The sequence below is a fragment of the Moschus berezovskii genome, chromosome 7 (assembly GCF_049115385.1).
Source record: "Moschus berezovskii isolate FMDL1 chromosome 7, NW_MosBer_1.0, whole genome shotgun sequence".
In the NCBI taxonomy this organism is placed as follows: domain Eukaryota; kingdom Metazoa; phylum Chordata; class Mammalia; order Artiodactyla; family Moschidae; genus Moschus; species Moschus berezovskii.
In genome coordinates this window covers 80173565-80189791 of record NC_142466.1, presented here as the reverse complement: position 1 = coordinate 80189791, position 16227 = coordinate 80173565, and the positions used below count along the sequence as shown (strand labels likewise).

The window sequence follows — 16227 nt, the reverse complement described above, 5'->3', positions numbered from 1 at the left end:
TGATCTTAGTTTTTTGAATGTTGAGTTTTAACCCAGCTTTTTCACTGTCCTCTTTCAGTTTCATCAAGAGGCTCTTTAGTTCTTTTCTTTCTGCCATAAGGGTGGTGTCATCTGTGTATCTGAGGTTATTCATATTTCTTCCAGCAAACTTGATTCCAGCTTGTGCTTCATCTAGCCTGGCATTTCACATGATGTACTTTGCATATAAGTTAAATAATCAGGGTGACAATATACAGCCTTGACGTACTCCTTTCCTGATTTGGAACCAGTATGTTGTTTCATGTCCAGTTCTAACTGTTGCCTTTTGATGTGCATACATATTTCTCAGAAGGCAGGTCAGTTGGTCTGGTATTCCCATTTCTTGAACAGTTTTCCACAATTTGTTGTGATCCACACAGTCAAAGGCTTTGATGTAGTCAATAAAGCAGAAGTAGGTGTTTTTCTGGAACTCTCTTGCTTTTTCGATGATCCAACAGATGTTGGCAGTTTGATCTCTGGTTCCTCTGCCTTTTCTAAATCTAGCTTGAACATCTGGAAGTGTTCAGTGCACGTACTGTTGAAGCCAGGCTTGGAGAATTTTGAGCATTATTTTGCTAGTGTGTGAAATTAGTGCAGTTGTGCAGTAGTTTCAACATTCTTTGGCATTGCCTTTCTTTGGGATTGAAATGAAAACTGACCTTTTTCACTCCTTTGGCCACTGCTGAGTTTTCCAAGTTTGCTCGCCTATTGAGTGCAGCACTTTCACAGCATCATCTTTCAGGATTTGAAATAGCTCAACTGGAATTCCATCACCTCCGCTAGCTTTGTTCGTAGTGATGCTTCCCAAGGCCCACCTGACGTCACATTCCAGGATGTCTGGCTCTAGGTGAGTGATCACACCATCATGGTTATCTCGGTCATGAAGATCTTTTTGTATAGTTCTTGTGTATTCTTGCCACCTCTTCTTAATATCTTCTGCTTCTCTTAGGTCCATACCTTTTCTGTCCTTTATCGAACCCATCTTTGCGTGAAATGTTCCCTTGGTATCTCTAATTTTCTTGAAGAGATCTCTAGTCTTTTCCATTCTATTGTTTTTCTCTCTTCCTTTGCATTGATCACTGAGGAAGGCTTTCTTATCTCTCCTTGCTGTTCTTAGGAACTCTGCATTCAAATGGGTATGTCCTTTGCCTTTTGCTTCTCTCCTTTTCTCAGCTATTTGTAAGGCCTCATCAAAGAAAAACAACACCCAGTTGTGGATGTGACAGGTGATGGAAATAAAGTCTGATGCTGTAAAGAGCAATATTGCATAGAAACCTGGAATGTTAGGTCGATGAATCAAGGCAAATTGGAAGTGATCAAACAAGAGATGGCAAGAGTGAACATAGACATTTTAGGAATCAGTGAACTAAAATGGACTGGAATGGGTAAATTTAACTCAGGTGACCATTTTACCTACCACTGTGGGCAAGAATCCTTTAGAAGAAATGGAGTAGCCATCATAGTCAACAAAAGAGTCTGAAACGCAGTACTTGGATGCAGTCTCATAAGCAACAAAAGGATCTCTGTTCGTTTCCAAGGCAAACCATTCAATATCACGGTAATCCAGGTCTATGCCCCGACCAGTAATGCTGAAGAAGCTGAAGTTGAACAGTTCTATGAAGACCTACAAGAACTTTTAGAACTAACACCCAAAAAGATGTCCTCTTCATTGTAGGGGACTGAAATGCAAAAGTAGAAAGTCAAGAGCTACCTGAAATAACAGGTAAATTTTGCCTTGGAGTATAAAACGAAGCAGGTCAAAGGCTAACAGAGTTTTGCCTTGAGAATGCCCTGGTCATAGCAAACACCCTTTTCCAAACAACACAAGAGAAGACTCTGCACATGGACATCAGCAGATGGTCAATACCAAAATCAGATTGATTATATTCTTTGCAGCAAAGATGGAGAAGCTGTATGCAGTCAGCAAAAGCAAGACCAGGAGTTTACTGTGGCTCAGTTCATGAATTCCTTATTGTCAAACTCAGACTTAAACTGAAGAAAATAGGGAAAACCACTAGATCACTCAGGTATGACCTAAATCAAATCCCTTACGATTATACAATAGAAGTGACAATCCCTTGAATCAATATTCAAGGGATTAGATCTGTTAGAGTGCCTGAAGAACTATGGATGGAATCTCTTGACATTGTACAGGAGGCAGTGATCAAGACCATCCCCACGATTCTCTTTTAGACCTCCAGTTTTTAATTCAGAGCTAAGAGAATGCTCCTAGTCCTGTTACCAAAAAAAAAAAAAAAAAATCAAGTCTATATGTGCTGAAATTGAGTATAGAATTGTAAGGTTTTTATTAAACATTTTTTATCTGTGTCTCCTTTCTTGCATATCAGTAATCCTGGTTTCCAGGGACATATATAATGTCAAGAAATTACTGTTCCTTCATCCTACACAAAATACACATAAAAGTTTCAGTAGTAATCCCAATACTTTGTATATGACTACTAAAGACAGTTAAGCATTTTTAATATGCCTGTTCCTTTCTTTATTTAAAAGTGTATTTATCCATTGTCAAATATGCTATAGACATACATATACACACACCATTGTATACTGTACTCTTTCCCTTAAAACCATCACTTAGTTTTACTCCTCCAGTCCTTAAATTGACGCCTCAAGAGGCTGTCTGAAATTTATTTTCCAGTAGATTCTTTATAAAGAACTTGTGAAAACTGTTCTCTTGACATCTTGTATGTGGCCTCTATACCTGAAAATCACTTTGGCTAGTCATAAAATCATATGTCAGATGATTTCATGACAAAATTGCCACTTTAATGGTATATTTTTTATTGTATATCAGTTATACCTCAATTAAGTTGTTTAAAAAAAACTTTAGATTTAAATACCTTAAATATGTTACTCCATTTTTTTCTAGCATACAGTACTGGTGTTGAAAGAAACCTGATTTCTTGTATCTGATTATTTTTCCTAGATCCCCCAAAGGATGATTCTCTTTCTTTAAAGTACAGTAACTTTAGTAGACTATTTCTGGATGTTCTGGGTTGAATAATATGTGGTGGGCCCTTTCAATATGTAGTTTCACTTTTTTTAATTTCAAAAAAGTTTTCTTGAACTTTATGTGTTTGTTTTGTCACCATGGTTTGATTTTCTCCTTTCAGGATTTCTGTTGTATACGTATTGGATCTTTTACACTTGTCTTCAGTTGATGTATTTAAAATCTTTTTTTAATTATAGTTACTTGTTTTTAATTCATTGATGATTGCTTTACATTATTGGTTTCATTTCTTCCCATACATCAACATGAATTAGCCGTAGGTATACAGACGTCCCCTCTCTCTGGAAACTCCCTCCCTCTAACCCTCTAGGTTGTTACAGAGCCCGGTTTGAGTTCCTTGAGCATGCTTCCATGCTATTCTCTCCATTTTTCTCACCCTCTCCTTCTTCTCCCTGGCCCTTTGTCCATATGTCTGTTCTCTATGTGTGTGTCTCCATTGCTGCCTTGCAAATAGGTTCATCATTGCCATCTTTCTAGATTCCATATATATGCATTAATATGCAATATTTGTTTTTTTCTGACTTACTTCACGGTATATAATAGGCTCTAGTTTCATTCATCTCACAAGAATTAAATGCATTCCTTTTTTGACTGAGTAGTATTCCCTTCGGAGAAGGCACTGGCGACCCACTCCAGTACTCTTGCCTGGAAAATCCTATAGATGGAGGAGTCTAGTAGGCTTCAGTCCATGTGGTCGCTAAGAGTCGGACATGACTGAGCGACTTCACTTTCCCTTTTCCCTTTCATGCATTGGAGAAGGAAATGGCAACCCACTCCAGTGTTCTTGCCTGGAGAATCCCAGGGACAGAAGAACATGGTGGGCTGCCGTCTATGGGATCGCACAGAGTTGGACATGACTGAAGCGACTTAGCAGCAGCAGCAGCAGTATTCCCTTACATATATGTACCACAGCTTTTTTATCCATTCGTCTGTTGATGGACATCTGGGTTGCTTCCATGTCCTAGCTATTGTAAATAATGCTGCAATGAACATTGGGATGCATGTCTTTTTCAGGTTTGGTTTCCTCAGGGTATATGCCTAGAAATTATTGCTGGGTCTGATGCGAAAGCTGAAACTGCAATACTTTGGCCACCTCATGCGACGAGTTGACACACTGGAAAAGACTCTGATGCTGGGAAAGGTTGGGGGCGGGAGGAGAAGGGGACGACAGAGAATGAGATGGCTGGATGGCATCACCGACTCTGTGGACATGAGTTTGAGTGTACTCCGGGAGTTGGTGATGGACAGGGAGGCCTGGCGTGCTGTGATTCATGGGGTCGCGGAGAGTCGGACACGACTGAGCAACTGAACTGATGGTGGTTTTATTCCTAGTTTTCTAAGGAATCTCCATACTGTCTTCCGTAATGACTGTATCAATTTACATTCCCACCAGCAGTGCAAGAGGGTTCCCTTTTCCCCATACTTTATCCAGCACTTGTATTTTGTGGATTTTTTGATGATGGCCATTCTGACTAGTGAGGTGATACTCATTGTAGTTTTGACTTGTGTTTCACTAATAATGAGAGGTATTGAGCATCTTTTCATGTGTTTATTAGCCATCTGTATGTGGTCTTTAGAGATTTGTCTGTTTAGTTCTTTTGTCCACTTTTTGACTGGATTGTTTGTTTTACTGGTATGAGTTGTTTATATATTTTGGAAATTAATCCTCTGTTGGTTGTTTCATTTGCTATTATTTTCTCCCATTCTGTGGTTTATCTTTTCACCTTGTTTATACTTTCCTTTGCTGTGCAAAAGTTTTTAAGTTTAATTGGGTCCCATTTGTTTATTTTTGTTTTTATTTCCATTATTCTTGGAGATGGGTCATAGGATCTTGCTATGATTTATGTCATGTAGTATTCTGCCTATGTTCTCTTCTAAGAGTTTGATAGTCTGTGGTCTTACATTTAGGTTTTTACTCCCATTTTGAGTCTATCTTTGTATATGGCGCGAGAAAGTGTTCTAATTTCGTTCTTTTACACATAGTTGTCCAGTTCTCCCAGCACCGCTTATTCAAGAGTCTGTCTTTTCCCCACTGTATATTCTTGCCTCCTTCGTCAAAGATAAGGTGCCCATAGCTGTGTGGGTTTATCTCTGGGCTTTCTATCTTGTTCCATTGGTCTGTACTCTGTGCCAGTACCATGCTGTCTTGATGACTGTATGTTTGTATTACAGTCTGAAATCAGGTAAGTTGTTTCCTCCAGCTTCATTCTTCTTTCTGAAGATTGCTTTGACTACTTGGGGTCTTTTGTGTTTCCATACAAATTGTGAAATTTTTTGTTCTAATTCTGTGAAAAGTGCCATTGGTAATTTGATGGGGATTGCTTTGTATCTATATAATACATTTGATAGTATAGTTATTTTCACAGTATTGGTTCTTCCAGCCCAGGAGCATGGAATATCTCTCCATCTGTTTGTGTTGTTGGTGATTTCTTTCATCAGTGTCTTGTAGTTTTCTGTATACAACTCTTTCGCTTCCTTAGGTAAGTTGAAATCTATTAAATACTTTTCATCTCTTCCTTCATTTCTTTTTGATTTTTAAAACTTGCCCCTTTCATCTTTTATCTTCCTTCAGGCATTATCTGTGGTGTTCTTTCACTCCTGTGTTCCTTTAATCTTCATTTCTGAAATAATTTTTCTTTTTACTTCTAATTCTCTCTTGTCTCATTTCATTTTTGGTTCTGGTTTATATTATTTACCTCTTTTAGAATATTTGGAACATTAGAGTTTACCTATTTTATGGGTATTTCTGCCACATCTTTATTATCTATAGGGATGTAGTCTTTTAAAAAATAATTTTGTATGGGAGTTTCTATTCCTTGTTTTTTACCTGAAATTAATTTTCCTTTACTGGAGAAGAACAGGCTGACTTAGGAAAGTTTTCCTAATTTCATGGCTTTAGGTTTGCTTTTTCTGTTATTGTGAAGTATTGAAAAAATATGGAAATTACCTTCTTATATATTCTGGTTCTGGTGGACCTTGTTGATTTTTATTATCTTTTTTTAAAATTTATTTTTAATTAAAGGGTAATTGCTTTTACAGTGTTGGTTTAATTTCTGCCATACATCAACATGAATTAGCCATAGGTATATATATGTGCACTCCCTCTTGCAACTCCCTCTGACCTCCCACACTGTCACACCCCTCTAGGTTGTTACAGAGCCTAGGTTTGAGTTTCCTGGGTCATACGGAAAATTTCCGTTGGCTGTCTATTTTATGTATGGTAGTGTATATGTTAGAAGGCAATGGCAATCCACTCTAGTACTCTTGCCTAGAAAATCCCATGGATGGAGGAGCCTAGTAGGCTGCAGTCCGTGGGATCGCTAAGAGTCGGACACGACTGAGCGACTTCACTTTCACTTTTCACTTTCACACATTGGAGAAGGAAATGGCAACCCACTCCAGTGTTCTTGCCTGGAGAATCCCAGGGATGGGGGACCCTAGTGGGCTTCCGTCTATGGGGTCACACAGAGTCGGACACGACTGAAGTGACGCAGCAGCAGCAGCAGTGTATATGTTTCCGTGCTACTGTCACTATTTGTCTAACCCTCTCCTTCCTCTCCTCTGCCTGTGTCCATAAGTCTGTTCTCCGTATCTGCATCTCCATTGCTGCCCTGCAAATAGGTTCATCGGTACCATCTTTCTAGATTCCACGTATATATGTGTTAATATGCCGTATTTGTTTTTCTGACCTACTTCACTCTGTATAATAGACTCTAGGTTCATCTACCTCATTAGAACTGACTTTGATGTTTTCCTTTTCCCAATAACTTATCCTCAGTGTGGGGCTTTTTTCCTCCGTGGGAGTTTGAGAGTTCATTTTCAGCCCTTTCAGATCTTACTGCACACTACTTGAATCACCTGCAGTTAAGAGTGGGCAGACCCCTCCACTTCTGGGTGGTTGTTCTCAAGTAGATTTGCTGAGTTTTGAAGTGAGTCTTTATGGATTACTTTGGAATTCTTAGGATCATTACATACCCTGCTGTTGCTGTCAAAGAAGCTGATGCCATAGCTGCTGTCCTAGCTGTCAGTGCTGGTGGTATACCTTATACCTAGTTTTGTTTTCGATGCTGTCTATGGGTACAGGGCTTGCTGTTCTAGCAGCTCTGCCATGCTTTTATGTGTGTTTTTAGTTTAAAAAATTATGGTATTGCCATCTTCCCCAAATCACCAAATTAGTGCTTCTCCAAATTAATGTTTATTTTTCTACCTGTCATCTCTAGATCCTCAGACAGATTCTAAACTACCTGAAGGGCTGTCAGGATCTCACACAGACTGGCTTACTTTAAATGTTGGAGGGCGGTACTTTACAACCACACGGTAGGTGCACATGCACGTGTGTGTCGATGTGGTACTATGTGCTGTCTGTTCTTTCCTTCAGATTACTGATTTCCTTAGAAGATATTCCAGTGCTGCTTAAATATACTGTGTGATTTGAAACCAATTTTTAGAACTTTTTTTTTTTTAAGAGTAGAAAAATGGCTCATAAGTCATTCCAGAGAAGGCATGAAAAGCATGAATTTAGCATTTTTAGAATGTTTTTAAAATATTGAGCAATATACTTGTAGCACAAGTAAGAAAATGAGCAACACTGAAATTTTAAGACACAACTGCTTATACTAAAGGAATAAAAACAGCCTACTTTAGAGCATGAAAACTGTGATCTAGTTGTGTGCTAGAGGGGCAGATTAGCACTGAAATTAAAGACAGCTAAAGCGATGTTTAAATCAAAGGAAGTGCCAGATTAGAAGGGATTTTGATAAATGGCAACTTACTGCACATTTTTGTCTCCCAGCATCACTCCTCCCAGGTTATAGCATGCATCTTTTTGAGAGAGCAGCTGAGATCAAGTATACTCTTGACTTAAATATGTTTGTTTATAAAGACAAATGGAGAAATCCATTTTTTTCCCTGAATTCTTAGGAGCACTTTAGTGAATAAAGAACCCGACAGTATGCTGGCCCACATGTTTAAGGACAAAGGTGAGTGCAGTCCATAATTTTCCCATTTTGCGTCTGTAGCTGTATTGATTTTATAAACTCCTGTCCTTTTGTACTCTTTAATGGTATTGGTAATAATCTGTACAAGAGTAAAAACATACTGGTATGCTACAGTTTTTTTTCCTATAAATTTCTGACTTTATTTTTTGCTTATGGGGGGGCTATCTTCATTTTGTTGGCCCCACAGGTGTCTGGGGAAATAAACAAGATCATAGAGGAGCTTTCTTAATTGACCGAAGTCCTGAGTACTTTGAACCCATTTTGAACTACTTGCGTCACGGACAGCTCATTGTCAATGATGGCATTAATTTATTGGGTGAGTTTTCAATGTAATTCCTTATATTTTTGTAAGTTTAGGATTTATGCTTTCTTTTTAGCTAGCTTAATGTAATATATTTTCATCAAGTAAAATTATCTTTTTCATTTTTAAAACTAAATGCTTTTACGTGTATATGAGTATATATAGTTACAGAGGTATAGCCACACCTATACCTAAACACGTGAAAATGGCTTTTCACGCATGTATATAACCCATGAATTCCAACTTTGGATTCTAAATAGACTTAGAATTTATCAGTAAGCACTCTGAAGGATTTTATTATTCTTTTAAAATTTTTATATATTTACTTTTTAGGTTTTTATTTGTTTTTGGCTGCAGTGCGCCCTTGTTGCTTTGTGCAGGCTTTCTTTGGTTGCGGTGAGCAGGGGCTACTCTTTGTTGCAGTGTGTGGGCTTCTTGCTGTGATGGCTTCTCTTATTGTGGAGCACAGATTCTACAGTAGCTGTGGCACTTGGGTTTAGTTGCTTCATGGCACATGAGGTCTTCCTGGACCAGGGATCAAACCCGTGTCGCCTGCATTGGCAGACAGATTACCCACGTTGCCACCGTGGAAGTCCCTGTTCTTTTTAAAATTGCATTATGAGTGTGACTTGGATTCGGGTTATGGACCTTCCTATTATATTGAGAAGTAAGGTCAAGAGAGGAAATTGTACTTTGGAATCATAGGACTGGATTAGAATCTTGATTCTGCAACTTACTACAAGATTAACCTCGGGACAGTCTGAGTCCCCTTTGAAAACTGTTAAAAATATTCTCACCTCTGGATTTCCTTGGTAGTCCAGTGGTGAAGACTTTTTCTTCCAGTGCAGGGGCTGTGGGTTCAGTTCCTGGTCAGGGAATTAAGAATCCTGCACTGTGTGGGTGGGACAAAAGACTTTAAAAAAAACACTCATCCCTGACTGTATAGTGAGATTTCTGTTAACGTTCATGACGACAGTGAACATGAGAATCCTTATAAAGTAGTTCACAGGCCTCCTCCAAGTGACAGAAGCCAGTCTATCCTGTGGAGTGGTGGGGAAGGTGGTGATCTTAGGGCAGTTTGTTGTCAGGGAGATGTGTGGACTTAACATTCCAGAGCTGTGATTTTTAAAGAAAAACTGAAAATCTAACGTTTTATGTAAAGTCTTCAGACTTTCAAAATGCTCCTCCACAAACACATCAGAATTAGCCTGGGGGATGTGAGCTTACAATCCCAATGTTGTTGAATGGCATAGGAGTTAAACATGTGGACTGGAGTCAGGCAATTGTCGTTCAGTCATTTAGTCGTCTGACTCTTTGTGGCCCCATGGACTGCAGCATGCCAGGCTTCTCTGCTTCACTATCTCCCACAGTTTGCTCAAACTCATGTCCTTTAAGTCGATGCCATCCAACCATCTAATTCTTTGTCGCCTCTTTTGCCTCCTTCCCTCAATCTTTCCCAGCATTAGGGTCTTTTCCAACGAGCAGGCCCATTGCATCAAGTGGCCAAAGTATTGAAGCTTCAGCATCGGTCCTTTTTGAATGTTCTGGATTTATTTCCTTTAGGATTGACTGGTTTGATCTCCTTGCTGTCCAAGGGACTCTCAAGAGTCTTCTCCAGCACCACAGTTTGAAAACATCAATTGTCGGCGCTCAGCATTCTTTATGGTCCAACTCTCATATTTGTACATGACTATTGGAAAAACCATAGCTTTGACTATACAGACTTCTGTCAGCAAAGAGATGTCTTTGCTTTTTAACATGCTGTCTAGTTTTGTCATAACTTTTCTTCCAAGGAGTAAGTGTCTTTTAACTTCATGGCTGCAGTTACCATCCACGTGATTTTGGAGCCCAGGAAATAAAATCTGTATGAAACGATGGGACTGGATGTCACGATCTTAGTTTTTTGAATGTTAAGTTTAAAGCCAGCTTCTGTACTCTCCTCTTTCACCCTCTTCAAGAGGCTAATTAGTTCCTCTTTGCTTTTTGCCATTAGTATGGTATCTGAGGTTGTTGATATTTCTACTGGCAATCTTGATTCCAGCTTGTGATCATCTGGCCTGACATTTTTCATGATGTACTCTGCATAGAATAAACAGAATGACAATATACAGCCTTGACGTATTCCTTTCCTAGTTTTCAACCAGTCCATTGTTTCATGTCAGGTTCTAACTTGCTTCTTGACCTGCATACAGGTTTTTCAGGAGGCAGGTAAGGTGGTCTGGTATTCCTATCTCTAAGAATTTTCCACAGTTTGTTGTGATCCACATAGTCAAAGGCGTTAGTATAGGTGGTGCAGCAGATGTTTTTCTGGAATTCCCTTGCTTTCTCTATGATCCATCAAATGTTGGTAATGCAGTGTCTGGTAGTTCCTCTGCCTTTTCTAAAGCCAGCTTGTACATCTGGAATTTCTAGGTTCATGTACTGCTGAAGCCTAGCTTGAAGGATTTTAAGCATAACCATACTAGCATGTGAAAGGAGTGCAGTTGTCCAGTAGTTGGAACATTCTTTGGCACTGCCCTTATTTGGGGTTGGAATGAAAACTGACCTTTTCCAGTCCTGTGGCCACTGCTGAGTTTTTCAGATTTGCTGGCATATTGTGTGCAGCACTTTTACAACATCATATTTTAGAATTTGAAGTAGCTAAGCTGGAATTCCATCACCTCCACTAGCTTTGTTTGCAGTAATGCTTCCTAAGTCCCACTTGACTTCACACTTAAGAATGTCTGGCTGTAGGTGAGTGACCACACCATCATGGTTATCTGGGTCATTAAGATCTTTTTTGTATAGTTGCTCTGTGTATTCTTGCCACTTCTTAATCTCTTCTGCTTCTGTTAGGTCCTTACCATTTCTGTCCTTTATTTTTGCCCATCCTTGCATTAAGTGTTCACTTAGTATCTCCGGTTTTCTTGAAGAGATCTCAAGTCTTTCCCATTCTATTGTTTTCCTCTATTTATTTGCATTGTTCTCTTAAGAAGGCCTTTGTTTTCTCTCCTTGCTATTCTCTGGAACTCTGCATTCAGCTGGGTTTATCGTTCCCCTTCTCCTTTGCCTCTCGCTTCTCTTCTTTCCTCAGCTATTTGTAAATCCTCCTCAGACAGTCACTTTGCCTTCCTGCATTTCTTTTTCTTTGGGATGGTTTTGGTCACCTCTTCCTGTACAAACCTCCATCCATAGTCCTTCAAGCAGTCTGTCTACCAGATCTAATCTCTTGAATCTATTTGTCACCTTTACTATATAATCATAAGGGATTTGATTTAGGTCATACCTGAACGGCCTGTTGGTTTTCCCAGTCTTGTTTTTGCTGATGAATAGAGCTTCTCTACCTTTGGCTGCAAAGAATGTAATTAATCTGATTTCGTTATTAACCATCTGGTGATGTCCACGTGTAAAGTCATATCTTGTGTTGCTGGAAAAGGGTGTTTTGCTATGACCAGTGTGTACTCTTGACAAAACTGTTAGTCTTTTCCCTGCTTCATTTTTACTCCAAGGCCAAATTTGCCTGTTAACTCCAGGTATCTCTTGACTTCCTCCATTTGCATTCCAATTCCCTATGATGAAAAGGCCATCTTTTTTGGTGTTAGTTTTAGAATTCTTGTAGGTCTTCATAGAACCTGTCAACTTCAGCTTCTTTGGCATCAGTACTTGGGGCATAGACTTGGATTATTGTGATGTTGAATGGTTTGCCTTGGAAACCAACTGAGATCTTTCTTTCATTTTTGAGAATGCACCTAATTACTGCATTTTGGATCTCTTGTTGACTACGAGGGCTAATCCATTTCTTCTAAGGGATTCTTCCCCTCAGTTGTAGATGTGATGGTCATCTGAATTAAATTCTCCCATTACAGTCCATTTTATTTCACAGGCTCCTCTGATATATTGATGTTCACTCTTGCCTTCTCCTTGATCACCTTTAATTTACCTTGATTCATGGACCTAACATTCCAAGTTCTTACGCAGTATTGTTCTTTATAACGTTGGACTTTACTTTCACACCAGACACATCCACAGCTGAGCATCATTTTTGCTTTGGCCCAGCTGCTTCACTCTTTCTGGAGCTATTGGTAATTAATTGCCCTCTGCTTTTACCCAGTAGCATATAGGACATCTTCTGACCTGGGGGGCTCATCTTTGGGTATTATATCTTTTTGTCTTTTCATACTGCTTATGAGGCTCTGCTTTGCAGCAGGAATCCTGCAGGGGTTTGCTCTCTTCCAGTGGATTGCATTTTGTCAGAACTCTCCACTGTGACCCATCCATCTTGGATGGCCCTGCACAACATGGTTCGCCATGACTGATCCAAAAATAAAAAATAAAAAGACTGATCCACAAAGGGGCACAAACTCTGTAATGAAATACGAAACACTCAATAACTTGCATTGTTGTCATATTAAATTTACATTGCCTTAAAACTTACCTGCCCAAAGCCAGTGTTCTGTGACAACCTGGAGGGATAGGGTCAGGAGAGAGCTGGGAGGGGGATTCAGGATGAAGGGACCAGTGTATACCTGTGGTTGATTCATACTGATGTATGGCAAAAACCATCAAAATATTTTTAATTATCCTCCAGTTAGAATAAATTAATTAAAAGATGATATGGGTTGACCCTTTCATCTGGCTCCACAATGACTCATATTCCTTTTGTTCCTCTTTTATTCTTTACCTTCTGCCAACGATTGCTCTAAACTTCTAGCCTATGATTCATTTCAGTCATTCTGCTGTAATAATTACTATAAAAATAAACAGTGATCTATGCTTATACAAATCCTTATCTTTTCACCACCTGTATCCTTCTGCCACTTTTCACTTTAATGGGCGCCCTCTCCTCTTGAGAACATGTAAACTTCAGCTTTATGTGGCCAGTGGGCACTTTTATGTTTCCCACTTTCATTTTTCCCTGTCTCATTGATAGCATTTTATATCCTACCTGCCTAGGAAATGACATTGGAAGTGTAAATATTTCCGTGTTCCTTCAGACCTCAGCAAGGCAGGCTGTTGCCAAGCTGGGCCTGTTTTCCCTTTTTCATATTTCCCAGCCACTGTTCTTATTTATTCAGTTGTTCAGCAAACACAGAGTTCTCTAGTGGATTCATTTGGCTTCACATTGGCGCAAGCAATTATTTGGATTGGCCAAAAAGTTCACTTGAGTTTCCATGCACATATAGAAATCCTGAATGAACTTCTTGGCCAACCCAGTACTTGCTTTAAAATGATCTCTAGTTAACATATTTGTCTTTCTCCTACTTTTATTTCTTGCTTTTCCTAATTTGTCTATTCATTAGTGAGTATTTTTTTACCTTCATGATTTCCCCTTGTTCCCTCCCTTTAATGACCTTCATTTTTTCAATAAATCATCTTTCTTTACTTGTATTTGTCTTGAAAATCCTCTCCCTGACTTAAATCTTCTTTTTTCTGCCTCCTTGCTAAATCTCACCTCAATCCAGTTATTTTTTTAGCCTGAGAACTTTTCTGGCATTTCAGTGTTTATTTAAGATGAGTTTTCTGAACCCTAATTTGATAAAATAATTAGCCATCTCAGATTTCAAAAACTATGTAATTTAAAAATAATCAAGGTGTGGTCATTTATTGAGGACCAACCATGTGCCAAGCATTTGACCAGACAATGTATAGATGATCTGTTTCAGTAATTCTGACAACTCTGTGAGGAAGGTGATAGTATCCCCATGTCACAAATGTAGAAACTTTAGAAAGAGATTCAGTAGCTTCTCTAAGACAAAGCACAGAGCTGGAATCTTTTTATAGTTTACTTTTGGCTGTACTGGGTCTTCATTGCTGCACGGGCTACTCTGTGGTTGCTGTCTGCGGGCTTCTCGTTACGGATCACAGGCTGTAGAGAGAGCATGCAGGCTTTGGTAGATGCAGCACATGAGCTCTCAGTAGTTGTGGCTCCCGGGCTGTGGAGTACAAGCTCAGTCCTTGTGCCACATAGTCTTAGCTGCTCTGCAGGATATGGGATCTTCCTAGACCAGGTATCGAACCCGTGTCTCCTCCATTGGCAGGTGGATTCCTTACACCTGTGCCACCAGGGAAGCCCCCGAGCTGGAGTTTTAATTCAGGTCATGTTGTGCTAAAAGAAAAAGCACTAAATATTTCTTCCTGTTCTCAGCTGCCCAGTTTTGTGACTTTTCTGGATGTTTTTCAGGTTTAGTTCTGAACCTCAAATTAAAAAACAAGTCCTTACCACCTTCCCTAGGAAGTTCTGATTTACTCAGAAGATCATAGCCCACTGAGAGCAAGGCCCTCTGGCACCCTTTTCTGGTGGTTCTCTACCTGGGGAAAAGAGTGGCGAGTGGCTGGCCCTTCATGCGGACTAAGGAGATGAAGCCTCCCTGGTGTTGGTGAAAGCTGTTCGGTCCGAGAGGCCACCTGAGCACTGTGCTAACAATCATGTGACCTGTGTTTTGCAGTTGGAATACTGAGGGTGGAGCTTGTTATTTCTACAAAGGTCATTTGTTGTTGTTCAGTTGCTAAGTTGTATCCGACTTTTTGCAACTCCATGGACAAAGATTATAGCCTTCTCAAATAACTGTTTGGTTTTCCTGTATCTACATATAGTTACCCTTATTATCTTTGAACTATTTGAAGGGGAGGGATTACATCTCCTATTTCTGTGTGATTTTTACATCTTTAGTAGTTTTTTAACATGTAGACTCAGGAAACTGAATGGCTGAGGTCCTCATTTGAAGGAGAATTGATTTCCAAATTTATTCCCACATAATCTAATGAAGATGTTTATTGACAGATATGAGAAAGTATATACCAAACCACATAGAGAAGGTACAGATTACTTTTTTGGCCAAAGAAAAGTAAGTGATAGATAAGATCTGTTTTGTCATGTAGAAATCATTTGTTAAAATTTATATTATTGAAGTATAGTTGATTTAAAATGTTGTGTAAATTTCTACCGCACAGCACAGTGATTCAGTTACACCTACGTAGACATTCTTTTTTGTATCCTTTTCTGTTATGGTTTATCACAGAATACTGACTATACTTCCCTGTGCTAGACAGTAGGACCTTGTTTATCCATTCCGTATGTGATAGTCTGCATCTGCTAATCCCAAACACCGAATCCTTCTCTATACATTCTCTTTTCCCCCTTGACAAACCACAAGTGTGTTCTCTATGTCAGTGAATCTATATTTTGTTTTTGTAGATAAGTTCATTTGTGTCATGTTTTAGATTCCAAACATAAGTGATATCATATGATATTTGTCTTTTTTCTGTCTGACGTAATTTCACTTAGTATGACAATCTCTAGGTTCATCTGTGTTGCTGCAAATGGCTTTATTTCATGCTTTTTTATGGCCGAGCAGTATTCCATTGTATATGTGTACCACATCTTGATCCATTCATCTGTTGATGGACATTTAAGTTGTTTCTCTGTCATGTCTATTTTTGAAAATTTTTTTTATATTGAAAAATATTTGATTAACAGTGTTGTGCTAGTTTTGGGTGTACAGCAAAGTGATTCAGTTTATATTTACATCTATCTTTTTCAAATTGTTTTCCCGTTTAGGAAAAAAATAGTTATCCCATTATAGGATATTGAGCAGAGTTCTCTGTCATGTAGTAGGTCCCCACTGGCAATCTGTTTTAAACATAGCAGTATATACATGTGAATCCCAAACTTCTAGTCTATCAGTCTCCCCACCCCTCCCACCACTGGCAACCATAAGTTTGTTCCCTAAGTCTGATAGTCTGCCTCCACCTTGTAAATAGTTCATTTGTATCATTTTTTTAGATTCTACCTGTAAGTGATTTCATATGACATTTGCCTTTCTCTGTGCTTCACTCCAGTATGATAATCTCCAGGTCCAGCCATGTTGCAGCCAGTGGCATTATTTCATTGTTTTTAATGG

The 16227-nt window shown here is 39.1% G+C and overlaps 1 protein-coding gene across 2 annotated transcripts in view; it reads left to right on the top strand.

Moving 5' to 3' along the window:
• KCTD9 (potassium channel tetramerization domain containing 9) overlaps positions 1-16227 on the top strand; it is an 83434-nt gene that overhangs the window by 19190 nt on the left and 48017 nt on the right. For both annotated transcript variants that reach the window (XM_088838046.1, XM_055427244.2), the window contains exons 4-6: positions 7270-7366; positions 7970-8028; positions 8234-8362. In XM_088838046.1, coding sequence (XP_088694172.1) covers positions 7270-7366; positions 7970-8028; positions 8234-8362 — 285 coding nt within the window. The remainder of the gene's footprint in view (positions 1-7269; positions 7367-7969; positions 8029-8233; positions 8363-16227) is intronic.